This window comes from Rhopilema esculentum, chromosome 19 (genome assembly GCF_057945365.1).
Source record: "Rhopilema esculentum isolate cy_ngs chromosome 19, ASM5794536v1, whole genome shotgun sequence".
In the NCBI taxonomy this organism is placed as follows: Eukaryota; Metazoa; Cnidaria; class Scyphozoa; order Rhizostomeae; family Rhizostomatidae; genus Rhopilema; species Rhopilema esculentum.
In genome coordinates this window covers 9,249,301-9,275,730 of record NC_142833.1, presented here as the reverse complement: position 1 = coordinate 9,275,730, position 26,430 = coordinate 9,249,301, and the positions used below count along the sequence as shown (strand labels likewise).

The 26,430-nt window shown below is 37.0% G+C and overlaps 2 protein-coding genes across 4 annotated transcripts in view; one reads left to right on the top strand and one right to left on the bottom strand.

Annotated features, from left to right (window-relative positions):
- Positions 1–694: 694 nt before the first annotated feature.
- LOC135688261 (hatching enzyme 1.2) lies at positions 695–6,147 on the top strand. Its single transcript, XM_065205038.2, has 8 exons — positions 695–778; positions 999–1,059; positions 1,663–1,800; positions 2,596–2,713; positions 3,726–3,907; positions 4,800–5,048; positions 5,440–5,547; positions 5,949–6,147. The coding sequence occupies exons 2-8, from the start codon at positions 1,011–1,013 to the stop codon at positions 6,068–6,070; spliced, it is 966 nt and encodes a 321-aa protein (XP_065061110.2). The 5' UTR covers positions 695–778; positions 999–1,010; the 3' UTR covers positions 6,071–6,147.
- Positions 6,148–6,612: 465 nt separating this feature from the next.
- The window catches only part of LOC148958023 (uncharacterized), a 43,956-nt gene continuing 24,138 nt past the window's right edge, over positions 6,613–26,430 (bottom strand). For 2 of the 3 annotated variants that reach the window (XM_089113962.1, XM_089113964.1), the window contains 33 exons: positions 26,015–26,200; positions 25,517–25,687; positions 24,901–25,083; positions 24,300–24,470; positions 23,896–24,078; positions 23,283–23,450; positions 22,734–23,132; positions 22,363–22,548; positions 22,000–22,176; positions 21,438–21,602; positions 20,901–21,071; positions 20,550–20,726; positions 20,115–20,282; positions 19,476–19,720; positions 18,937–19,072; positions 18,619–18,801; positions 18,039–18,209; positions 17,754–17,924; positions 17,472–17,621; positions 17,073–17,312; positions 16,555–16,890; positions 15,538–15,705; positions 14,761–15,018; positions 14,256–14,570; positions 13,442–13,468; positions 12,910–13,038; positions 12,615–12,797; positions 12,064–12,218; positions 11,559–11,790; positions 10,940–11,291; positions 9,928–10,112; positions 9,385–9,658; positions 6,613–8,937 (listed from right to left, as the gene is read on the bottom strand). In XM_089113962.1, coding sequence (XP_088970088.1) covers positions 8,439–8,937; positions 9,385–9,658; positions 9,928–10,112; positions 10,940–11,291; positions 11,559–11,790; positions 12,064–12,218; positions 12,615–12,797; positions 12,910–13,038; positions 13,442–13,468; positions 14,256–14,570; positions 14,761–15,018; positions 15,538–15,705; positions 16,555–16,890; positions 17,073–17,312; positions 17,472–17,621; positions 17,754–17,924; positions 18,039–18,209; positions 18,619–18,801; positions 18,937–19,072; positions 19,476–19,720; positions 20,115–20,282; positions 20,550–20,726; positions 20,901–21,071; positions 21,438–21,602; positions 22,000–22,176; positions 22,363–22,548; positions 22,734–23,132; positions 23,283–23,450; positions 23,896–24,078; positions 24,300–24,470; positions 24,901–25,083; positions 25,517–25,687; positions 26,015–26,200 — 6,914 coding nt within the window. In that variant the 3' untranslated portion in view covers positions 6,613–8,438. The remainder of the gene's footprint in view (positions 8,938–9,384; positions 9,659–9,927; positions 10,113–10,939; positions 11,292–11,558; positions 11,791–12,063; positions 12,219–12,614; positions 12,798–12,909; positions 13,039–13,441; positions 13,469–14,255; positions 14,571–14,760; positions 15,019–15,537; positions 15,706–16,554; positions 16,891–17,072; positions 17,313–17,471; positions 17,622–17,753; positions 17,925–18,038; positions 18,210–18,618; positions 18,802–18,936; positions 19,073–19,475; positions 19,721–20,114; positions 20,283–20,549; positions 20,727–20,900; positions 21,072–21,437; positions 21,603–21,999; positions 22,177–22,362; positions 22,549–22,733; positions 23,133–23,282; positions 23,451–23,895; positions 24,079–24,299; positions 24,471–24,900; positions 25,084–25,516; positions 25,688–26,014; positions 26,201–26,430) is intronic. The other variant, XM_089113963.1, reaches the window with a different exon arrangement.

Here is a 26,430-nt window from a genome sequence, read left to right as displayed (position 1 = left end):
GGAGCATCTGGCGAAGAACTCTACGAGGAACTTGGTTGGGAATCCTACGATGTTGGAGCAGGCGTCTTGTCTTTTTTATGAAATTGTAAACGATATTACTCCGGATTACATGGTTTCGTTCATGTAGCATAGTATAGTATAGAAATTTGTTAGGTAAAGTAGAATGTAAGGTTTGTATTGTAATCAATTATAAGAATAAATAAAAATATACATTAATGTTGATGACGGTGATGGCTTTCAACCATCTTGTGAAATATGCTTCCGCTATAGAATTTTGGCATTAGCACGTAAGCATTGGGAATGCAAAGAACCCTTGGCCTTTACAACGGTCATCAAAGCCAAGCAATCTTTTTATTCTTTAAAAAACATGGTATCGATCTTTCTTGATAAGAATTTTTTGGCTCCAATGTTAAGGGTTTAAAGCAAATAATTGACATAGTTGTATCTACAGATTATGTTTCCTATGAAAAGTGAATTGGCTCTTCTGGAAAGGGTACTTTAAACGGCTGCCTGTATTTAGCTATTTGCTCTTCCATTGGCGTGGCAATGATGCAATCTTGATACGCGAACATGCAAAGTATTTAAGTGTGTTGCTTATTTTAAAGCAAAGGACTTTGTGTGTTGACAAATAAAGAAGTATGGTTGCAAGAGCTCTTATAAATCTTCGATCTATTATCAAATTTTGAATCATTTTCAAGTGCCTCAGAACGTATAAATGCAGCGCTTTTAAATGATCTGCACTTACTAATTACCTGGGTAGCTTGCTGGTTGTGTAGTGGTAAGTGAAGGCATGACTGTATACAGGAAATTAGTAGTTAAAAAATCAATATTCTAGGTGTAATTCTTTTTACTATTGAAAATTCAACTTATTGTGAATTGTAGCGGTTCTTTGCAAATTATAGGAAAATGTGTTGATTTGAGCTTTAAGTTTCTTTACAATGAATTTTTGTTTTAAGATAAAAATTGAACTCAGTTTGAAGTTTGCATTCCTCTTTCAGGTACATTTCACAATGAGGACTTTCATCTTTCTTTCAGTGTTGGTGTGCATATGCAGTGCAGGTAAAAGTTTCAACTTTCAATAAACATTGTCTTTTAGATTTCTTAGAGGATATTTTAAGAAACAAAATAACTCTTTTTTAAATGATAAGGATGCAAACTGATTTTAAAATAGAAAATAGATGCATCGAAGAAAGCTTTTCTATCGACAGTAACTGATGTTGAAAGTGCCTGACTTGCATCAAAGAATTGCTTTTCCTGAAAAGCTTGTCTCTATTAAAAAGCAATCAGAGGCACCAGAGAGTTTCTAAATTTTAGCCAATTCTTTCCTAAGCTTAATGCTATCTTGACTTTTCTATTTTTTTAGTTTTGTCTTTAATTTGGTTAATCTGGTCATTGATCTTCAAAACTGGAGAACTAAAAAAGCTTAGCTATTCAGGCTCTTGCATCTTCATCAGTTATACCTGGAATTTTCAAACAATTTCTAAGCGAAATGTCAATTTGAATTCTCAATTCAAGCTGCGAGAGATAAAAATGCAAAAAAAAAAAAACCTTCACTTGATGCAAAAATTGTGCTCTATGGTGGTTGTTGCAGTCCGGACAAAAGTTAGGTGTTATAGATAACTAATAGATAGCTATATGATGTAACTTTTATTTTGCTTTTAGAACCCTTCGAAGGAGACATTATCTTAGACCCACACACAAGCGACATTGTCAACGGTAATTCCGCATATGACGCAATCAAGTCTGAAACACAAAAATGGACCAATGGAGTTGTCCCTTACATATTCGACTCAAGTTTCGGTATGTTCAGATATTTTTGTTAGCTTAGTTGAAATCTTGTTAATCCACGATTAAACGAATTCTTTAGAAAATACCCTGTTTCTAAAAAAAAGTATTTGCCTGCCTTTCACAAATGCAGATTCAAGTTTTCTTGTTGTTAATCTGCTAAAACGCTTGGTATTTTTTCGTTCCCTCATTTGCTTATCAATTGCCAAGTATATATTAGCGGAAAAGAAACGTTAAATATTTTCATATTTATAGTAGAGAATGATGCATTAAGGTAAGCCTAGTTGTTGAATGTTTGATATTATAGGTTTGCCAGGACCTTATTTACATCTTTTTGTTGCCTTCCCCACATTATGAACTTTCATTATTACTTAAGAGCTATGTCAAAATACCGTTTTAAGTCTATTACAAAGTGTATGTTTTATTTGATAGGAAGTAATTATTACAAGAAATAGTTGAGAATACCAGTAACGTTGATAGGAGCTGAGTAAGGACTGTTCCAGAGTAGTTTACGTTTATGTATAATCCGCTATAGATGACTAGAGTCTGTTCTCTATCGCCGTTATAAAAAAAGGACATGATCTTACTTTCCTCAACTTCCTCTTCTAGCTTTAGATATGTAAGCAACCAATTTTACATATTTTAATGAATGCTTACAGTATGGACAGACATATTCATATAAATAATGTACTTTAGGATGAACCATCAAAGGACTGTGTGGTTTTAATTTGCTCCTGATACAGTATAGCTATTTATTCAGTGTAGCTATCGATAAACTATAGGTACAATATGCGAAATGCTTTTTTATAGAAACCAGTCGCAGGGATGTTGTCAGGCAGGCAGTAGCTGACTTCAATAGATACACGTGTATTCGATGGGTGCCGAGAACCAGCCAGAAAAACTACATCAAGTTCATTGTTGGCGGAGGGTAAGAACCTTTCTGCTTTCCGTTTATTAACTTATGCTACATTTTAGCTGCTCTTGTAGTCAAAATGAACATATTGTTTTTGGATCGTTTTCGTCCTAAACAAAAAAGTCTTGTTCTGCCCTCTTTCATTTTTTATACTGGCTTTATATGACTCGTTGGACATCCAGAGTTGATGTATAGGAAACCATCCCATCTCATTCCAAAACTGACATGTTTCTGTGGGCTCAGTAAAAAGGAAAGTTGTCCGTGAATAGACAAAATCTTTTACCATGGGCCACATTTTACAGTTACCACATGGTTTTACAAGCCTTTTTTGTCAAAATCAATTCAGAAAATTGAAAGGATACAGGAGCGCGCCCTAAGATTTTTGTACAATGATCATCTGTACAATGATTCTATGATGATCTTCTTATTAAGTCAAAAAAGTGTACAATGCAAGTTGCTCGTCAAAGAACCCTATGTATCGAAATATTCAAGACAGTTAGACATTTGAATCCACCGTTCATGCATAGCACTTTAAGTTCAAGAACTTTAAAACATCGTTCTCGCAATCCTAACAACTTAAATCATTTTCGACCAAACCAAGTTTCTTTCGGTTCCAATAGCCCTAAGGCCATAGGACCTCAGATCTGGAACTGTCTGCCAAATGAACTAAAATCAGCTGACAATCTTAACAGTTTCAAATGTATGATAACACGATGGGATGGTTCTAGCTGTAAATACAACGTTTACAAATTTAATGATATCGATATCCTGTAATATTTGTCCATTCATATCCAAGTTGCTTCAAATATTTAGCTTATGTATGTACGTATTTTTTTCCTTAGTTATTTCCTCTTCATTTGTTATACAGTAGATTCAATTTAGATTAGTTGTATATATGTATATATCCATATATGTATGTGTATTGCTAGAAGCAATATCGTATTAAAAAAAGGTTACAAACAAAACAAACAAGCCTAAGATGTTCTCATTGACCATCAAATATGCTCTACTTCCCTTCTGTGCACAGATGCTATTCGTACATCGGTATGTCTGGTGGTGAGCAAGTGGTGTCAATAGGCCAGGGATGTGAAATCAAAGGCATTGTGATTCACGAAATGATGCATGCAATGGGTTTCTGGCATGAACAGTCCAGACTGGATCGCGACCAATATATTAGGATTTTCTGGGATAACATCTCCAACGGCAGAGGTATCTATTACAATTGAGAATTACTATAGAATTAATATATTGCATAGTCAAAAATTATCAAGAATCGTCAAGAGGGTCCTTTAACTTCAAATTTTATTCAGAAGTTGATCGACTCAAGTGAAAAAATATTTTGCACTTCATTAAAAGCCATAAAACCTTCATGTCCACCCACAGACCGAGATACAACTTTCTGTTTGGGGGGCCAGCCCTGATAAATAAGTATAAAAGCAGCCATATTTTACAAAATAAAAGCATTTTACTTATACCAGTTAGGTTTTTTTGGGGGGCCAAGCCCCCTCCGGCCCCCCCAATATCTCGGTCCTTGTGTCCACCAGTCACAAATATAAGTCTCTTTATCGTATGTTTGTTTTCTTTTTACCAGTTAAATGCATTGTTGTAGTTTCTAATTCCATTTTATGGGCACAGGGCAGACACAGTGTTTTTTCAGTTCACTGAATTGCCTAAAAAGAATAAATGAATCAAACTCTGTATGCAGAATAAGGAAGATTTTCAAGGCAGTCAATTGGAAATTTTTCTTTAACCTGTCTTTGAATTTGTCCTTACAGGGTAGATACAGTCCCTTGATCCATATGGTATCGTTTAAGTAGTGTAGTAAAAGGGTTTTTCAAAGGAACAATTAGTAATTTTTCAATAAAACGTTTTATGAAATTGTATAAAAAATCACTAACATGAAAATTGCGAAAATTCTAAAATGCTTACAAATTACTTAAGGTTTTTTCATTTATATAATAAGCTTACAAACACTTTTTGCTTAACTGCCCAATGAAAAACCGATATAACGGGACATCTTATCTTTGATTATTAATAGTTAACAACATTTCATAAAAATGGGCAGTATTGTGACATTTTTCACCAATCAATTTTCAACCAGCCAACTACAACTTCAAGAAGTACACTCATGGTCAAGCTGATTACTATGGTGAAGGATACGACTTTGATAGCGTGATGCATTATGGGAACTGGGCTTTCAGTATCAACAACAAGATGACAATCGAGGCAATTCAAGATCGCAGCAGAATGCTGGGTCAGAGAGACGGGTTCAGTCAAACAGACGTTAGGCAGTTAAACAAGGTGTACAAGTGCACTGGCTACGAAAACGTTCAAGTCCCTCCTCCTAAAGGTAAACTGAACCTCTTGTTGACCGCAAAAGCCTATTTTAATTGAACTAACCGCATTCAGCCTTATGGCACAAGTTACTAGCAAAGCTGAAAATATTGATTGCATTTCCATCAGTTTGGCAAGCAAACTTTGTTCTCATTTTGATGATTATTTTATTTAAATGTGTAATTAGAAATTTCAACTGTTACACAACAGACTAATAGATTGAAACAAACAAACTTTTTGACTGATTTATTTTCTTTGAAGAAAAACTGCAGCTGTAATACTACTTCAACATTTCCAGTGATTCATACGACCCAAATATCATTTAGACATAGATAAAAAGATTGTAAAGAGGATGGCAATGAATCTTTTTGCATTACTTAAGATTCAAAAAACTTTTTTTTCCCAAGGTTGCATTAATCGATATGATAGATGTGCAGAATGGGCCAAAGCTGGTCAATGCCAAACAAATGAGCGATTCATGCTGCCATACTGCTGTCTTGCCTGCAAAAATGGAGGTATGTTACTCACTAACTCTATTGTTATTGCTGTTGAAAAAACCTGAATGTAAATGCTAAATACTGACGAATCTGATAAGAAAAGGAGCCCTGGAGAGACTTCACCGTGCACCAGACACACATGAAAAATGGAAAAACTGTTGCTTAAAATTGAAAATACCAAGCAACAAGTAAATTAGCAGCTTGAATCAGTGGTGCTTACCTTATCTGATTATTTGCCATCATTGCTCATTTGCGTTTTTCAAGCTGGAAGTGAAACAGCAATGTCACTGTTCTTCCCGACTCGATCCCTCTTTACATAAAATAGTTTACATAAAAGACTTCCTAATACCTTGATGTTGCTTGAAAACTCCTTCATAACTTTATTCGAGAATTGCTGATATCTTATATTTACGACACAGGCGGTGGCTCAAATTGCTACGACAGCAACAGCAACTGCAAGGCATGGGCTGATGGAGGACACTGTCGTATCAACCCAGGTTACATGTTGAAGAACTGCAAAAAGAGCTGCAATGTCTGCTGAGTCAAATTAGGCCCTTTTTATGGAAATGTCTAATTAGAAATTGTCAATTTTTGAGTTTCGAAGAACTAAGAGCTCTATTATTTGTATTTCTTTATGAAAAACTGCTATGACGGTTCAACAAACAGAGCCGACAAAAAGGAGAACAAAGTTAGTACCATATAAAGAGGGTTCGGTCCAGAGCTGAAAATTCTCAACTATTTTATGGGAGAAAAGGCTCGCAAAATGCAATTTTCGCACAAATACTTCGTTTGCATAACACTCAAATTGGCAAACGGAATACATTCTATGATGAAAACAGTATTGCTCTACTTTTGGATAGTAAAACCCGCGAACCATTGTTTAAAGCAAAAAAGGAAATATACTTCAGTTTTATCAAGAACCTGAAAAGCTTTCTAGTTTTGCTTTCAACCGAAATAAACATTTTTCCAAATTAAAATGGGAAGCAGCAATCATAAGCGCAGACTTCCGAGGGGGGAGGGGGGGGGGGCTCAAAAATTAATTGCCATTGGCAAAGGAGACTGCCAACGGCGGAGGGTAGAAAGAGGTCATCATCGTCTTGATTAAATCTCTTGACATGATTTCCATGCGTGAAACCAAGAATATCAAAATTAATGTAACAAATCGATAGCCAACTTTCTTATTTCCCAGGGTAAGGCTGGGTCTCCTAAATATTCTTCAGGAGGGGCTCAAGCCCTGCAGCCCCCTAAGTCTGCGCCTATGGTAGCAATGCATTCTTTACGAAACGCTGAGACGTTAAAGCATGATGTCATATCTTTGTTTCAAACACTGGAGGGCACATCCATATAGATCTAGAGTGTGCTCGAAATTCAGATAATAAAAATGGTGGCTATCTAACAGAGCAATGCTTTATTTGGGCTTGTAGTTTCTTTGGTGCAATGTGGAAAGTGGTCAGCTCAAAATCAAAAATATAAAACTCTCTCTAGAAATTACTTGTGAACTAATAGCTCCTCAAGTAATGTGTAACGTGTAAGTAAACTCTCCGCAACTTGCGATATGGATCAAAAAGTCAGTTGAAACGCTACGTACCAAATAGAGGAGAAATATTTCGTGTTTATTCGATGCAGCAAACAAGCTAAAAGGAAGAGCCTAGAGCAGAAGAAGCATGAAATGGGTAAAGCTTCGAAAAGCGTGCAATGATTGAAAAGCACATCGTAAAGTTTGCAAAAAGTATTTCCCTTGTCAGTCACAATGGCAACAAAAATTATTTGTTTCTAATATTCGACTGCTTCTTCTGAAAGGACTACTTCTAAAACTCGACTACTGGATTACAGGGAACTTTGCAATCAAAAATGTAGAAAAATCTACGTTCAAATTCTGTTTTAGTAATAAGAGATAGAAACAGAAAAACAGTTTGAGTTCATTGTGGGAATAAAAATTACGGTTAAAATACACCCTTATATCAACGAAATTAATATTTTTCTATTGCTTACTAGGACAAATATTGATAATAAGCAAGCCCTAAATCTATCTTCATTAAATCTAATGCGATCTCTACTTAAAACGTGCAGGCCTACATTATCTAGAATTGCTACGTCTATCAAGTAAGAATGCTGCGTCTTGCTTGATACCAGATCGGTGTTCGAGCAGGCTTAAGTCTTTAGGAAAAGTTTGGATTGAGTTTGAAGCAGTTGCTTTTATCAACAGGTAAACAAACAACATGAAGTGAAATCATTAAGCTACGGAATTCCTTACTATTGCTGGCTGCTTAGTCCATCAATCCGGCTTCTGTTTTTACTGATTAAAAAGGCTTTCTAATTTTTTAAACACTACTTCCCTAAAATATCTTATCACCTCTACAATGCTAAAGCTCTTACTAGTTCCTCTTTTCAAATGCTAGTAAGCACTGCAATATAAAATGATAAAAAGAGCTTGTTTCTACTCACTTAACATCGATACGATGTTTACAACCTGATTTTAGATTCACCGTTGGTAGAATTGGATTGATAGCATGCATCGTGCGTTTACAATTTGTTTCATTTATCTTTATATTAAAAATGAGTTGTAAGTATTTAGATACAGTTTATTTGTTTGCTAAAAGCTATTCTACGAGCTGATCTGAAATTTAGTATATTACAAAAGCTAGTTAAAATCTTTCATACTAACAAACAAACCATGGTACGGTGACTCTCAACAACATCCCCATCCTCTTCTTCTCTGAAAGGTTGCGACAATAATGATACTTAATACTACACTCTAAGAATCAAATTATGAATTAGCGATAAAAAAAGATGAAATTTCAACATCATCCACCATTCGTTTCCATTAACCTGCATTTTTGTCTCTTAAAGCCATGGAAACACTGATATAATGTTCATAATTGCTAGTTCCTTTTGTCCCTAGGACGATTTCAAAATGGCCACCACTTCCACCATCTGTTACCAGCACCCCCTTTGCGGTCTCTTTTAACCCGTTTTTCTTTCGCGGATCTTTTCATCCTTTTGTCTGGCGAAGACACTGGAGGCGGTATAAGGGTCTGCTGTTGCTGCTGTTGGAGGGTGTTGAAGCAGATTTCTGGTTGCAAGCGAAGATGATCCGAAGGCATGCACTCCGAACATGATCCTCCACAATGAGCCGTCACCACAGTATTTTCTGGTGATATTGTAAATTGTGTTATCCTGAAATCATCCTCAGGCATTCCTGTAGCCTTCCACTTTGGTGCTCCATCTAGCTTAAGATTGGTGCCATCTAAGTTGATTTTGAACTGTCCCTTGCGACAGTCCTCCGTACTCTTTGAATAGCAATCGCCAGCACGACCATACTCCATCTGCCTCCCTTCCGATGTAGCGAACGTAAAATCCTTAGTGTCTATCTGCATAGAGTTTCGTAAAACTCTAACTTTCTTGAACCTAAGCAAGAAAAATAGTAAATTAATAAAAGGAAAACTGTTATTTTAACATTGTGAATTACGAAGTAGAATAACTGTCTTTTCGGTGTATGGGGACTTGGGAGGCAGAATTTGACTTTGTGATGGCCAGCATTATTCAAAAACGCATTGCCAGACTCAGTATATAAAAAGGGGACAACTCCTTGAATTTCCAACAATATTGATTTTTCCAGGCATTTATTTATGTACTTACCACAGCTCTACAATGCAGAATAACATTGTATGGTGATTTGCTGCATCTTGTAAGATACACGCGCCCTGTTTGTAAGTTAAACCCGAAATGACTTTCTTTAAGATATGTGATTCATATCTTGAAACCCACTACGATTTCGCGCTCTAGTCGTGTATTTATTGGCGACAAAAACATGTAACAATACAAACTTTTGTAACTGAACGAAGGTATCCTTACCAGGTTTGGCCCCAATACGCAGTTGTTTCCATAGGTTTGGCGATTTCTGGGCCACTGCAGGTAGCATAGTTCTGCAGCCTTGGCCGATAATACATTGCAAAGTTCTCATTAGCTCCAGATGGTAAGGTGACATACTCTAAAGCTCTCGTTAATGAATCAGTTAACTTCATGTTGCGACAGTAAATGCTCACAGCATCGCAGGACGGGCTCATTCGAATCATATAGTCGTCATCAGGAAGGTTATCGAACTGATCAGCAATTTCAGAGCAGTTTCCTGGAAGAAAACCAGCTTTGGTCAGAGATAAAACAGTGAACACTGATACCTTGTTTGTTCACATCCTGGACATCCTGGCATTCGGTAGCCAGGCATTCGTCTTACTAATTCTTTAATTTTACAGTAAACATTATATGATTTAAAACTATAACATATGCATGACTGAACTCAAGAAACGCTGATTTCATGTTGAATAATCCCATTTAAAAATAGGCTTTGCAGAGAAAATGCAACGCAACAATAAAATGCTTCTCTATTGGGCAACTTACGGGGCAGTCTGGACTGCAAGTACGAGTCTTGAATTGGTTTAGAGGTGCACAACTCTGCTCCACCCGGGCAGTTCATCGTGAAATTGAAGTTCAGTGAGTTCATCTCATCACTTGATAACTGAAGCACTTCGTAGTAATAAAATGCTCCAGCTTGCATGTTAACCGACACATTGGCATTGCGGATACTAAAGGTATGTAACAAGCATTTATTAGCATTAAATCAGCCGTAAAAAGATATCTTTTGTGTCAGTAATTAACTTTGTTGTCAAAGATTAACTTCTTCAATCTGTAAATTTTTATGGTGAATTTTACAGCTAGAAACAGCCCTATTTGTTGCTTGTAAATTCTTACTGTATGCTTCTGTGTGTTCTCTTTTAATCGTTAGCTCCGCTATTAATTATTGCATACATAGAAGCCTAAGACAAATTTCTTGAAGCAGATGCATTGCAAATGCAACAAAGTAACATTTAATTTCCTCAGGATCTGTTCGCCAAGTCCTTTAAGAAACGAAAACGTAGACTGCGACTGGGAGCAAGCTACAACTGAAGCGAGTTGAGAAAGCTTCGTACAAGAAGGATTGTATAAAATGCTTCCAAAGCTAAATTGGGATCAATCTACTCACAAGGTAAAACCAGCAGTTTTTACGAAACACTACAGAATGCCAAACCAGCGGAGCAATAGAAAGAAGTAGGTTGTATTTGGGTTTCTTTTCAAAGAGGCGCATGCGTATAGCCCGTCAATCAAAGGAGGAATTCAACGCTTGTACTCATGCATCATAGATAACGAATACAAACTCAACACTGCATCGCAATTGAACCATGTCTTGAAAATCTTACTTGGGTACAACCCTAAATAGGCGAGTTATTTTAACCCCGGGTGCAAGTGGGTGGGTTGTTTTTAACTGCAGAGAAATTTATCTTGGTTGGTTCAACCTTTATTGAGCACTTACTAGGGTAGTATAAACAGTGTTTTAACCAAGATGGAAACTAATGATTAAATTTAAAACACCTACGTGGCTGTATCTCCGTTAAAGGAGGTCTGTCTTTCGATGCCTGTTTCTATGGACTTCTTTTCAACCGAAAATGATAGCATGGCTTGGAAGTGGCCTTCGATCACGAAATTGTACAGCCCAGTCAAAGGAGGCACAAAGTACCCAGAAATCACTGCAGCAAAAGCTCCGTTATAGATACTAGCATTAAATTTCTCCTTTATTTCTTTGAAAGGTGGAGCAGTGGCATGTTTAATTGTGAAAGCAGCCACTGGAGACACCTGCTTCACTTCGTTCTGGAGAGAGGCTAAGTCGGTACTCTTCACATTGCCATACACTTTGTAATTTGCACCAGTAAATGCACCACTGAATGGAGCTGTAGAGGAAGAAGGCAAAAAGTGAGTGGAATAGTTATTCATCTTTGACATGATATTAGTCATATTTGACAGCTTTATAATAAGAACGTAATGCCATGCAATCAAGTACTTTTCCTTTTCAGCACTTTATCATTCATGAACTTTTCAATAATGCTCCGTGTCATTCAACTACTATTCTCATATCCCCAGGCTTCTAATGACTGAAACTCTAATTTTCTTGAACTGTAAGACAAAGATTAAAAAAGAAAAACTAAGAAAAATCTCACCGTATTCGCCACAACGTTTTTGAATCGCAACGATATCAATATCAGATAATACACAGGGGAACAAGTAGACTTCATCGATCAGACCCAAAAACTGAGCAGTGGGATTCAGCTCATCATCAAAGCCAATGGCAACCAAACCGGCCCAATCCATGGAGAAGAACTTAGGCCCATCGGTCTTCACCTCTTCAAACTCGTTGTCCTTCAATGCGACCCCGTTTATGTAAACAGTATGCTAGAAGAGAACGGGTGAGTGAATATGTTGTAGATATTTGAAGTTAATAAAAAGGAAAAATGTCAGTATCAGGGTAATAATAAGTTTAGATAATTATTTATTTCAGGCCTTACTTGTTTGGCATTTGAAGGTATTTTCAGTTTCCAAAAAAGCATGATAATAACTGAATGAGCTATATATGGCTGAAAATTTTATACATTACAAAATTGATTGGCAGTTTTTTTAGTAGATTTCAAAATGAATATTCTTTGACTAAATGACATGATACTCTACCTTCTTTGTCGCAATATCGACAGTAAATGCAACGTGAAACCAAGTAAAGAAGGTGATCTTGTTTGCAACAGTTGTAAAAGAGAAAACAGTTTGATTTCCATTGGTGATCATGGCATGTACTCTCTGCTTTTTAATAATTTGGAACGATATTTGAGCTGAAAACGAAACAGAATGCGTAAATTTCATAAAGACGATAATATTTATTTTCGCAATGATGTAGTGCATATAATGTAACGCAATAACATGATTATAACGATATATTCTGAAAAATCAAATATTCTTAAAAACATGCATATTCACAGACAGAGTCACAGAGTCAGTGCTTCAGTCGATAAAATCTGTAAGTCCCTTGTTTCCTATAACTGATGTTTTGTTAAGGCTAAACACTTACATATTGCAATCACTGTATTCATTGAGACAGCTTTCCTATATAACAATCCGTCCTGCCTTTCTAAAAAACATTAAATCTCTTCACCCCGACACGCCGGCAGGATGGCAAATCCTAACTTTGGTTTTTAGTCAGTATTTTATAATTCAAAATAAATACGTACCTCTTTGCTTTGAGTCTTTGGCGATAAATATCTGTTGGACAGCACCCTCGTCTGACAAAGAGTAAGAATTAACCCAGGCAGCTATGGTAACTGCTGACGATGGTTTGCTTCTAAAATTAGGACCATCAAGTTTTACTCCTCCACGCTCCAACATTTGTATATTATTCTGGCACTTTCTTTGATCTATGGAACGAAAAAACCGCTGATGAAAATGAAAGATTACTCCTTAAATTAGTAAACAAAATTCTACAACTACAATTAACAATCAACGAAGAAAAATAGCCCGTCAGATTACCTTGGGATATTTTCGGAGTTGAAACGATCTGTCCATTGTTGCCTATACCGGATTCATCGTAAACAGTTTTGTCACAAATCTTATCAAATGTATACAGAAGCGATGGTTGGCAGCTGTAGCCAGTGTAGACTAAAAAAAAGCAAGTTGAGCTCATCACAATACTAAACAGGGAAGCTGTTCATGGTAAAACGCTGGTTAAAGTGACCGATATGTCATTAGTATCTGGCATTAATCATCAAAATCAGAATTTGTAGATATCATAAAAGATAAACCCATATATGTAGCTGAATGTTCGTACTAAGCGTGAAGATCAGAGATGCAGATTAGAACTTTCCTGTTGTATACACAATATCCTGTTGTTGATATAAACAACATTGGTTTGTCGAAAAAAAATTGAATCAAGTATAAAATAAATAGAACGTCATTTAGTATCTCCATTCTTATTCTCAAATTGAGAAAATTGTATCACAAAGTTTTTCATAGTGAAGATTACAAGCTATTACAAGATCAAGTTAAAAAGAAAGATGTTTACCTCTCTTTGGTCTTGGACGATCAACGACTGGAATAGAAAAATATGAGGATTGGAAACATTCATTGATAGAATTTTTAATGATAGTGCCCACTAAGCCTTGAAACTACCGACTCGGATGAAAGTAAAGATGGGCATTTGAAACGTTTGAAACAGTTTTTGGTACAGGAAAATTAGAAGATAATTAAATAAGCTTTTGGTACAGAAAAATTAGAAGATAATTAAATAAGCTTCTGGTACAGAAAAATTAGAAGATAATTAAATAAGCTTTTTGTACAGCAAAATTAGAAGATAATTAAATAAAATTTTTGGTACAGCAAAATTAGAAGATAATTAAATAAGCTTTTGGTACAGAAAAATTAGAAGATAATTAAATAAGCTTTTGGTACAGCAAAATTAGAAGATAATTAAATAAAATTTTTGGTACAGCAAAATTAGAAGATAATTAAATAAGCTTTTGGTACAGCAAAATTAGAAGATAATTAAATAAATTTTTTGGTACAGCAAAATTAGAAGATAGCACCGAAAAACGGAAGTAAAGCATATTAAAGAACTTTTTTCGAACACTCCTCAAAGTATAAGCGTCGGATAACGTCTAAAGGTAGGTAGAAATTTATATCCAGGTGCGAAATCGAAGTAACGAGAGAGGGAAAATGATGCAAGTTGTCTTAGCATCTTCCACAATATTTTTGACTTTTCAGGCGGTCTTGTGGCTCAAATATTCAGTGGGTTGTTCTCATGGCAAAGATTTGATAAAATTTCGAAGCAGATATAATAAATGGAAAACAGTAAACGTAGAAAATAATTTAAAGCATACCCTGGCATATTTCCTTCGCAAGAGAGTCAACATATGTTACAAGTTTCTGGAGATCGCCAATCAAAACTGGTCCGGTGTCCTTGAACGTGGAGATTGTTTTCAATTCTTGGATATCAATATCCTTGCCAAGGCCAACAGATATGACATGAATTCCCTGTTCTCGCAATGGCTCTGATGCAGCCTCTAGAGGTTCCGAGCCCGGATCAGACTTGCCATCGGTCAGTACAACAACGAGGTCTGGAACGCCTGGCCGGTCTCCTTTGTCAGAGAACACGTTTTCAGAGGTGAATCGCAAGGCGAGGTCAATGCGGGTACCTAAAAACAAAGGTAAATGTATTATTCAAAAGACGCTTTCTAAATATTGAGCTGTGACAATGAGCTGTACGGTATCGACTCGAAAATTGTACGTATTTGATCAAAGCGGTCATCAGGTTTTCTGATGTGCAAAGAACAATATCAAGTAAATCATTCAAGAAAATCATTGAATAAATCATAGAAAACATACCTCCCCCAATCTGATCGAGATGCTCAATATCAAACTTGAGGATTTCCTTCGTCATTCTCGAATCGAAGCCGAAAACCTTTCTTGGGGTATCCGAGTAAGTAACAACAGACACGAGCACGCCATCTTTTCCAATTGAAAAGGCATCTATAACATTCTTAATGAATTCTTTGAGGTCTTTCCAGTGGTCTGTGATGCTGCTCGAACTATCAATCACAAATGCTACGTCGATGACCGAGTTACACTTGAAAGGGCCTGGGGCTAACAAATATTGTGATGCAGTTAATATCATGGAAGTCAATAGCTATTAACAAAACTGCAATAAATACAATTCAGGCAACTCTGAATTTTTGTACACTGCAGGATATTAATTTCGATTTTAAAATATAAATGGTGAATATAGCTCTTTTATAGGGGCGTAAACCAGTATTTTGCAATGTATTCAAGATATTTTACCTGAATTTCTCTAATATGATAGTTTGCCTGATATTCTATAGAAATAAACCCATGCATTGATGGAATCGGCTTTCTAATAGAGGAGAATTAGCGGAAGAAATGAAATAAAAAAACCCCAGTTGATGTTGCTTGTGAATTCCTGAAGTCAGTAGAGGCATGTAATTATTCTAAGGTCGAAAGTGGAACTTTGGCAAATGATTGACTAAAACTACTTCAAATGCTAAAAAATCTTTCCCGAAGGCGCATCTGAGCAACATACATTAAGAATGGCAGTGAAGGCAATTTGCGGTGCACGGTTTGGCTATTGTTATGAAAAGAACATACCAACACACGGTTTATTGACACAGACAGTCGTTTCATTTTTATTTCCCTGACAAGAACCGGATCCAACAAGGCCTCCTTGGCAATACCTCGTTCTTTCACGTGTACCATTGCCACATGCCACTGAACAGTTGGTCCAAGCAGTCCATTCGCTCCATTTTCCGCCTTCGACTACGAATGATATCAAAAATTGCAATCAAAATAACAATTAGAGCAAGGATAACAAAAGAACAGGGCTTGCACAATTCCTGTGACGGAATGTGTGATGAGTTGCAATTGCAAAATTCAAATCAAAGCAAGTATTATTTTTTCGAGAAATAAATTTTAAACTGGCAATATGTTTGCATTAGGAAATTCCTTAGAAGATTGTTGTTGTTGAAAGTTTATTTTAATTCGATATAAAAATAATAGCTAACAATATATACATAAATATACAATGTTAACCAATCAAAATCGAACATAGCTACCAATTATTACATTAAAGTAATTATAGATACTAAGTTAAAGATTAATTTGCATTTACTGGCAGAAGCTGACAGACCCTACATTTGCAAATTGGCCCGTTCCACTGTTTTATTAGATTCTTAAAACTTTTCAAATTTTCTGCGGATTTCGTATCGTTGGGTAGGCCATTCGAAATCTGTGGCCCGATTGACATAAGACTTCTGGATCCAAATGTTGTTTGATTAGGTCTAACATGGGCTAAGTTATTTGGATTCCTTAATGAATAATTTGACGAACGTAATTTAAAAATAAAAGGTAGGTTCAACTGTTTTACTGTTTTGAATATTTCAACGCACAGAATTTTTTTGACGAGCAACGAGCATCGTGCATTTGTCTGACTGCGCAAGCAGATCGTTATACGAACTTGCATGATCATTATAGAGAAGTCTTAAGAATGTCTAAGAATGACTGCATTTAGGAAAAAATGCTTGCAACCAAATCTCCATTACTTTTCTTTTCAGTCAGCTGCAGAATACCTCTAAATGTGTTTTTTAAACATGCTTGAAAAATATTTACCTGAACACAAGGCTGTGCTGACATTGTAGACCAATCGATAAACATCATTATACGAAAGTGTTCTGAAAATGTAATTGCTATCAGATGCAATTTTCGTAAGAGTTTCATTGTTTATCCTTCCTTCTTCCCCAATAGCCACAACCATAACAGTAATGCCTCGAGCTTTTAATGCATTTATTGCTTCATCAAGAGATGGGGGGTTCTTCCATACATCCATTGTTTGCTCCCCATCTGTTAACACTAGAAGGATGTCGGGTACCTGTGGGCGGTCTCCATTCTCGACTGAAAACATCGTCTTGTTTGCACCACCAAGGGCAACGTTTATGTAAGAATAGCCTATGAAAAATATTATTTAGTCAAATTTAGCCGACTCCAAATGGTTTAAAGTGTATATCAATAAGTGACTCAATTGCAGTTGTAAGACAAAACTGACAAATAATGAAGGGTTACCTACTAATAAATGAATTCAGTTTAAATGTATCCTAAAAACAAACTCTTAAGTTGTGGGTTTCTCTTACCTCCTTGTATGAAGGTCTGAATGTTTTTCTCGAAGTCGCTGTAAGAATTGTGTCTGTTGAAAGCAGCAATAACTTCATCAGGCTTTGTTGAAAATGCCAGGTACGATACTCTTGTATTCTCTTGATTGACAGTAAAAGTAGAAGCCAGCGACAAAATGAACTTTTTAGCTAGTTCATAATGATTTACAGTGCTGCCAGATACATCATGGAGAAACCCAATATCGAAATTCTTGTCACAACCTATTAAGAAATGAAAAATAAAACATTTCTTTACGATATTCCAGAAAAGTTTTGCATTTAATCAAATGTCTAAATCCCTTTACGTAAGCGAATTGGCAAATACTTTGGTATTTCTTTGAAAGTTTTGTACAAACCATTTAATAAAGTAAATGAACTCACTTGTAGGGCAGTTCTGGATGTTGCAAGCCTCTGTTTCACTTAAATCGCCTGAACATATTTCACCTCCTTCGCAGGTTCTCCGACGTGTACGCGTTCCGTCTCCGCAAGTGTGTGAACATGGAGACCACTCTCCCCATGGCGTAAGCTTGCCTGCAAAAAAGGCCAACTCGTCAAGAGTTTCACAACAAGGTGCAAACAACAAGCAATTGTTCATTAAATAGAAAATCACATGTTTCCTACCATTTATTACAAAATCAACTGATTCAAATTAAGATAGCTAACCGTAACATGGTTCCTGGTTGCAGGTAACAACTTCAATTGAATCGCCTTCGCACTGTTTGCCATACTCATTTGCGGCAGGGTTGTTGCACTGTCTCGTGCGTTGGCGCTCGCCTTCTCCGCATGTTTTGGAACACTTTGACCAGTCGGTCCATGGAGACCAGTTTCCATCAACTATGGAAGGAAATAGGATGTTTCACAGAGAAATGCAAGAAATAAAAAATAATTTCTTTCAAGTCATATATCGTCAACATATTGAATTATTTTGACGCGGCAAAAAATACTAACCTTTGCATGGCTGTAGGCTGCACACAGTTGTCATGGTTGAATTACCAGGGCATGGAAGTCCCCCGTTCGCAGGGGCAGGGTTGCTGCACTCACGTGTTCTCGTCATCGTTCCATTTCCACACGTCTTTGAGCAGGGTGAGGGTGTGTTCCAGGCACCCCAGTTTCCATTCACTTAGTAATAAAATAGCAGTTTTGTTAAAATTACTGGAAAATTATTGAAGAAAATTATGTGAAAAACAAAATGACACTTGAATAGGTATCTCAGTAACTTTATGTACAAGTGTGTCTCGGTAATTTCAATTCATTTTAAAACATTTGCTAGTAGTATAACTAGATTTAAAAATGATTAAAATTTTAACAATAGACGAGGAAATACTTAAATTGAATACTATGACAATTTATCTGATATTTTTTTTGACAAACAAGATTTTAGAAGGTCGCTTGCCTAAAAAGAGTTTATCCAAAAATTTTGGAAATTCATGATTCGAAATGACTTTAAAAAGATTCTATAAAATTCATTGGGGAGAAAATATTGAAGGTCATCTGATAAGCTTAGTGAAGAAATTGCAGAATATTTTACCTGGACAAGGTACCACTTGGCATGGTTTTACTTCGATATCGGCCCCTAGGGAAGAGCAATTATTGCCTCCGAAAGATGGGGCTGGGTTGGTGCAGTTCCGTACTCTCGATGTGGTGCCTACGTCACACGTTCTGGAACAGGGCTCCCATTCAGACCATTCAGTGTAGTTTCCATTAACTGCGGCTGCATTTAGGAATGAACAAAAATGAATTACCATCAAATAGTGCCACAGTAAAATATGTATTTAGTTTGTGGGTTGAATATGCAGAGTAAGCGAGAGTATCTTATTAGGATCGAGAAAGAAATGAAGATACGTACGATAATCGAGGCCATACACGAAATTTGCACCAGCCTTTCCTGCACAGTGTGGATCGGTAGAGCTGCACTTTAAGTGTGAATCACCAGCGGCCCCAGCTCCTGAGCTGGTAGACACACATTCCGATGAGCGGCCATCCTGCAAAAAGGATTCAAAATTTTCTTTTTCCAAAGTCACTATGTGAACATCAATATGTTAACCAATAAATTAATGTTTCCTTGTCCCGCAACATTTCTGTAGATATTGAGATTCTTCCATTCCACTTTCTCTTGGGTTTAACATGGTAACATAAATTACTTGGGCATGGCCAAATAACAAACTCCCCCACCAAGGAATTTTGGAAAAAAATAGAGAAAAACCTTTCCCCATACTTAAGCTACTCAGAGCATGAATAAATTTAAAAAATTTGGCTTATCGACATGGCTATTTCTGCTGACTGCTTAAGTTAATGATGCCCCATTTCAAGATATCAATTGGTAATGTTAATGATATCAAATTTCAAGATATCTACTTTAAACTACTTTAGCAAAGAAGCACTTGCCTTATCATAGGTGGTCTTCACGTTAGAGCCACTGTAACACTTTCCATAGTCTTGTAAACCAAAATGGGTGTACTTTCTCTGTTTGGCTTGCTCTGCACATTTACAGACCATTTCAAGTAAGTAAACGTTCCATTGTTGTCCGCTGAGCTTCGATGCATTTGCAGATACGTCGAACAGGAGTTCGGGAAGAGGTTTTGTACCTCCTTTGTCGCTATAGCAACCCAATCTCTTGTAAGGAGTTTTGCCTAAAACGATAAAAAAATTCATACAGAATTAAGCTAGGAAAAAACTGCAAAATTAAAAGTGAAATACACCCAATAAAACTCAAGAAGAAACCTTCTTCAGGCGATTTAAAGTTCGGGCAAAGCTGAATTGAAAAAATGTGAACAATCAAAGCAATCTAAACAGTAAAGCTAGGCTTGTTTTAAATTTTCATTTAAACATGACACAAGATCATAAGACTTTCTTTTTTTAAAAGTATTTCATACCTCTTATAACCTAGGTATATTGAAATTGTTTGGAAAAAATCACGTGAAAATTTTTTTCGAGCGAAACATCGGTGTTGTTAAGGTTCTCAAATCATCGTCAAGGTATTTAACTTTATTTTTCAAATATTTTCTTGTTTTCATTGAAACTTACAGCAATCCTGGATTTTGCATGCCTTGGCCCGGGTCCGCTCTCCCATGCAATCTGTTCCATTATATTTAGGCTCAGGGTTAGTACAGGCTCTTGAACTGTTCTGATAACCATCGCCGCAAGCTGCGGAACAGCTCGACCAAGAAGTCCATTCAGAAAAGCCACCATTTTCTAGCCATTCAAAAAAGAATATTATTCATTTGATAAGGTATATCAATTTATACCTACAGATTGGGTTAACTAATATACACAGTATGCATATCTTGATTTCTCCTTTCACTTGCAAATGTGGTAAGAATGGTATTGCCTGGGAATTCACAAACATTGTATGCATGCCCATGGAGTGAATGGCTGTTAATATCCAAGTTGGTGATAAATATTCTGGTACACATTAGAAGCAGGTTGCACCTGGTATCAAGAATCTTAATTATAACTTACGAGGACACGGTTCCGGATTGCAATTTTCAGTTTCTGACGATGGTCCGAGATCGGAACAGCTCTTTCCGTTGAATTGAGGTGTTGGGTTCGTACAATAACGGCTTCTTTGACGAATTCCTCCTCCACACGTCACAGAACAATCGTCCCAGCCGGTCCAGCTAGTATAATTCCCATCAACTGAAAAATTTGAAATAATAAAAAATGCAAAAATTGTTTATTATTACTCAGTCAGTTTCCAAATCGTTTATTATATGTAAATGACTTATAGGTAAATGACTACAAGACTAAAAAATTCAGTAGGTGGAGGCAGATAAGTTTAAACAATATATTGCAAAACAGAAATCTACAAACTTGGACAAGGTGTCTCATTGCAGCTCAGGGATTCTGTTTTTGAACCATTGCAGCCCTGCCCTCCAAATTTAGGCTCCGGGTTATTGCATGTTCTGTTCCGGTTTTTCAGTCCTGAGTTGCACGAAGCCGAGCAAGAACTCCAAGGCGACCAGTTGCCCCAATTACCATTCACTAGAATGTAGAAGTATTATTTGTAATCTTGTCTATTTTCAATGAATTATAGGATTGTATAAACTAGTAAATAGATATGTATGTTATTCATTGGATTCCGTTACCCAAACTCGTATACTGTTACCCGGAAACCAAAATTGTTCCTCTTAAATTGAATCCATCTGGCATGGAAAGCAATGCCATTGGTTGCTGCGAATTCGGGACATTGTTCGAATAGAGTAATCATCAATCAGCATACAATTATTATCATAATCATTATAAAAAACCTATTGAAGAAATGGAAAGATCATTCTAGACAAGCAAATCGGAATGCTTATGAGTCTATTCAGATCCGTAAAATACTCAAATAACTAAAAAGGTATTTACCAGGACAGTCCATGACTTTGCAGCTCTCGCTGTCTTTCTTGCTGCACGTGCACACTTTTCCACCGTACAATGGCTTGGTGCAATTCCGTGTTCTCGTTTTGTTACCGACCCCGCATGTCACTGAGCAGGCGCTCCATGATCCCCAGCTGAGGCAATGACCATCAACTGCGGGTGAATTTTTTGTTCGTTAGCGGTGAAGTAGAATGTCAAGCAATATGAATTGAAAATATTTTTCATTAATCTGATAACTGGTAAGAACAGAAAATCAAGTGGTAAAATGGTTACAAAAAATCATAGTTATTCTTTTTGGAATCATCGCTGATCCCTTAAAAAGCCTTACTACGGGCAGGCAAAAAATGATGGCCTTGCTAAGGACAGATAAGAAAACCATGCTTGCTTTAGTACATACATGGTTCTAGATACATTAGCCTCCAAAAGCCATATGGAATAATCTGAATATCAGGCAGATTCAAAAAATAGCTTTACTAAATCCTGTCTGCAATATAAAGTTATCGATGTGAGATTCACGATAAAAGCATCTTCATAACATCTTATTCCTTACCTGGACATTGCCCTGCAAAGCATGCTGAAACCTGTTGGTTGCTCGCAGCATTAAAGCATGGATCCCCACCGTGCTGTGGAGGCGGGTTGTTGCATGCTCTTGTCCGGACCACCGTACCGTTGCCACAGGAGACACTACATAATGACCATGGGGCCCATCCACCCCAGTTACCATCGACTGTGAGAATAAATAAACGAATGATTAATTATCATGTATATAAACATTAATCATGTATAAAATCTTCCTTAATCATGAGCAACTCGGTACAAGAAATAACATATAGAACCAAAAAATCATATCAAATCAAATCGGTTCTAATCATATCAAATCGTAACATGATCATTCATTCAAAATCTGCTATACCTGGACACGGGTTTGTATTGCAACTGGCAGTGCTAGTATCCGGTCCAAGAACTGAGCAGTCTTTACCACCAAAGCTCGGTCGTGGATTAGTGCAAGTCCTCTCTCTTTGCTTCACACCTCCTCCGCAGGTCACAGTGCAGTTGCCCCATGCGGACCATTCCGTGTAGTTACCATCAACAACAGTCACTTAAGACAGAAAGAATATGATTGTTATTGGTTTTATCATCCTCATTCAAATAACCATGCATAGAAAAATGCACCTAGCCCATAAATAGTTCTTAAGAAAACACTCATTTTCATAAGCTAGGCATTAAAATTTCTTGCAAGAAGAAGACCAAATCGACACAATTGACGTGTTTTATTACATTTACCGTTTTCAACTCCATATACGTAATTAGTCCCCAGCTTTCCTGCGCAAACCAAGTTGTCTTTGAGGCACAGCTCATATTGGTCTCCTGTTTTCGATGCATTTGCAGTGGCATTAGCCAACGGCAGCCTTGTTGTGCTAATGCACTTCTCCGATGCACCATCTTTCTTATACGTGTCTTCCCCGTTCGGACCACTCCAGCATTCAGCAAAATTTTGAATGCCGAAAAAGGCATATTTCTTCTCTTTGGCAGCCTTTGCACAGGAGCAAATTAGGTCCGGAAGGAATTCTTCCCAACTTTCGGATCTTCGTTTCGCTTCGTCACTGAAGAGCATTTCGGGGAGAGGGCGAGCTTTTCCTGCGTTATCCGCGAAACAACCGATGTCTTTATAAGGAATATCACCTAGAAAAATCAATATTGTATCAATTGTACATTTTGCAAAGAAGGCTTTAACTGAGGGTGTACAAGCTCATGTATATGCTAATATATTCCAAGATACGATAAGAGTTCTTACATATTCACTTATATACACATACATCTAGTTTTACTTACAACACTCTCCCAGTTTACAGTATTTCCTTTGACTTGAGTCACCAGCACAGTCAAGCCCGCCATACTTGGATGCAGGGTTACTGCAGGCTCGTTCTCGCGTTCGGAACCCGTCCCCACAAGTCTTTGAGCATTGCGACCACTGACTCCATTCGGTGAAATTTCCATCAACTAGCAAAGAAATCAAAAGGCGATAAACAAAAAAACAAAGTGTGAAAGAATCGGTGATAAATCGTACAACCACTGATGTTCAGATATGTTGATAATGTGCAATGTGGAAACAAACCAACTGCAATGAATCCATTGCAATAAAATAGAAATGTTGTCGAAATAAAAATGATAATCAAGGGACAATACTTGGATCATTCAATCGGATAAATCTAAAGTTGCATCCATATTGGTAATGTTAGCTTTCCTAAAATCGAAGTCAGTCGCAAACATTCGAAGAACCATACAACAGAGATTCATCATTTTCATTTACATTTTTCTGATCGATTAACTATTTCAGTTCAAGTAGCTACATTGCAATTGCTTCTACTGAAGAAGTTTCCATCTCGAGCACTTTGCATTAGAAACTCTTGTTTGTTAAAAAGAATGAATATAAGATGCAAATTACTTGGGCAGTGAAGAAGGAAGCATTCTTCGTCCTCTATGTCCTCCCCTAGGCCTTGCTCGATGCACGTCTTGCCACCAAAGGCAGTCGAGGGGTTACTGCAACTACGCGATCTGGTTCGGGTGCCATTCCCACATGATTTGTCACAGGCAGTCCAAGATGTCCAAGCAGTGTAGTTACCATTAACTAGAGAAAGGGAATAAGATTACTTTCGTAAGTCATGTTGTGTCTAAACGAAGAAAGTCAAGTTGCTTTACATGTCAACCGCTGCAAAAAAGCTTCAGAAATAAGCAGCGAAGGAATCTAATTTGACAACATGCTTGGCAAAGAGATAAAATCTTAAAGCAAGTATCTTAAATGATTCCTGATAATAAAAATAGAGAAACTAAACAGCTAGCCATCAATACCTGGACATTCGGCAAGATTGCAAGACTTGGCTTCTTCCCCACTTCCCGGGCATGTCTGACCACCGTTTGCAGCTCTTGGACAAGCACATTCTCTGGTTCTGTTTCTAGAACCTTGACCACAAGTTGCAGAGCATAGGCTCCAAGGCGCCCACTCGCACCAGTTTCCATTCTCTAGATGAACAAAACAAAGCAAGACATTGGCGTCAACTAGCAACAGATGAAAATTTGGTAATTGGAAGCATGAAAACTTAATGCTATTGAAGAGGATTGCAATGTGATTGGTTGGAGATGGTCACCGACACCTCTTCTTCTATATCCATACATATTTAAGCCGGTCAGTGATAGCCCATGATTGTCGATACGATTTTTGATATGTGCCTCTATTCGAATTTATTGTGATCGAGACAGTAACAAAGATTGAGAAACTTCAATTCAGTTCAATTGTAACAGAGCCTATAATTTGCGATTGAAAAGCATCACAAGCACCTTACGCAATTGAGGGTGGCAGACCATCAGCGTTAACAGCTGCAAAAATACTACAGAAATCTCTTCAAGAAGCCCCATTCACAGCAGAACAACATAAGCTCTAGATAATACGTACGTGGGCAAGGACCATTACTACAGCGACGCTCCTCTGTGTCATCACCCAATCCTTGTTCAAGACAGCTTCTACCCCCATGGGCAGGCCTTGGGCTAGTGCAAGTCCTTTGCCGTATTTGAGTTCCGTTGCCACAGTTTGGAAAACATGAGCTGAATTCTCCCCACTCCGTGTAATTACCATCCACTGAAACGAACATTGAGCCAGATAAGCACGAATAGAAATGTCTTTGTTTCATGAATAGAAAAGGGGTGAAAAACTGAACAGAAATTTCAACATGCAAGCTGTTGTAACTTCCAAATTCATTTTTTATCCTGCAATTTGTAATTTCTAAGCTAAAAAAATTTAATTTCAATGTCTGAAAAAATAATCAACACTTTAGCTATTTGATAAGATTAGAATCTAAAAATGGCTTTGAAAAAAGCAAACATTTCACAACACACTACTATAAACGCTTTTTCGTCTGACACTCCTCAGAGTATAAAACACCAGAATAAGGGTCTAAAAGAACACGATGGAAAATGTATACCCAGTTGTGGATCGAAATAGGCCAATCAGAAAAACGCAAGCACATAAACTCTAGTTGTATAACCTAAATCCCTGATTATTCAATCCTAACCTGGACAAGGGGGTAAATCGCATTCCTGTTCTTCGATGAAATCTCCAGTACAGTTTGCTCCTCCGTTGGCAGGTTCCGGTGAATTGCACAGTCTGAATCGGAACGACTTCCCTTTACCGCAACTTGGGGAACATTCAGTCCAATTTGTCCATTGACTCATTCCACCATCAACTGAAAAAATTTAAGCATTGCCAAGATTTGTTTGCAAGTGCAAAAGGTTCTTAATCTTTAAAAATACCACTGAAAATGAATCAATTCATGGAGATCTATTGTCCTTAATTACTTATCAAGTTCCAAAGCAATGTGACTGCCTCTTATTGAACTGAATTAGAGAGATTCACATAACTAGCCAATTTCAAATTCAGGAAAAAGAGATTCACGTAACTAGCCAATTTAGTTCTTTGCCTGAAAAGATAAAATAAATACAAATAACTAACACATCATTGCATTAAGTTATACGAGAAGTGAACGTGAGAGCAAAAAAATAAATCTTCGTACCTGGGCATTTCTGAATTTCGCAAGACTTTTCTTGATCTGGCTCGCCAATGGAGCTGCAGTCTTTGCCGCCAAATGCAGGCGCTGGGTTGGTACATGAGCGATACCGAGACTGGGTGCCTGGTCCACACGAGGCACTGCAGTCTGTCCAACTTGACCATGATGTGTAATTTCCATTAATAGCCGTTACTAAGAGAAAAGAATCATTAAGCTATATGAAACACGAATTTCGATGGACTTGTGTACTGTGAGAAAAAGCTGCTCACAAAAAAGTAATCAATTAACGGATCCAATAAGAACGACAAACAAGTAACAAAAGATGTAATGTTTAAAGGAAATGAGCAAGCAAAACTTTGAATAAACAATAAAAAAAGATGCCTGAAGTTTCTGGTGTGCTAAAGAATTTCTTTAGATTGTGC

What these genes read in the sequence shown, in the direction of transcription:
- LOC135688261 (XM_065205038.2), top strand. Translation starts at nt 1,011, where the DNA reads ATGAGGACTTTCATCTTTCTTTCAGTGTTGGTGTGCATATGCAGTGCA. An exon ending in CATATTCGACTCAAGTTTCG is followed by an intron (nt 1,801 to 2,595) that starts GTATGTTCAGAT and finishes GCTTTTTTATAG; the next exon opens with AAACCAGTCGCAGGGATGTT. An exon ending in TCAAGTCCCTCCTCCTAAAG is followed by an intron (nt 5,049 to 5,439) that starts GTAAACTGAACC and finishes TTTTTTCCCAAG; the next exon opens with GTTGCATTAATCGATATGAT.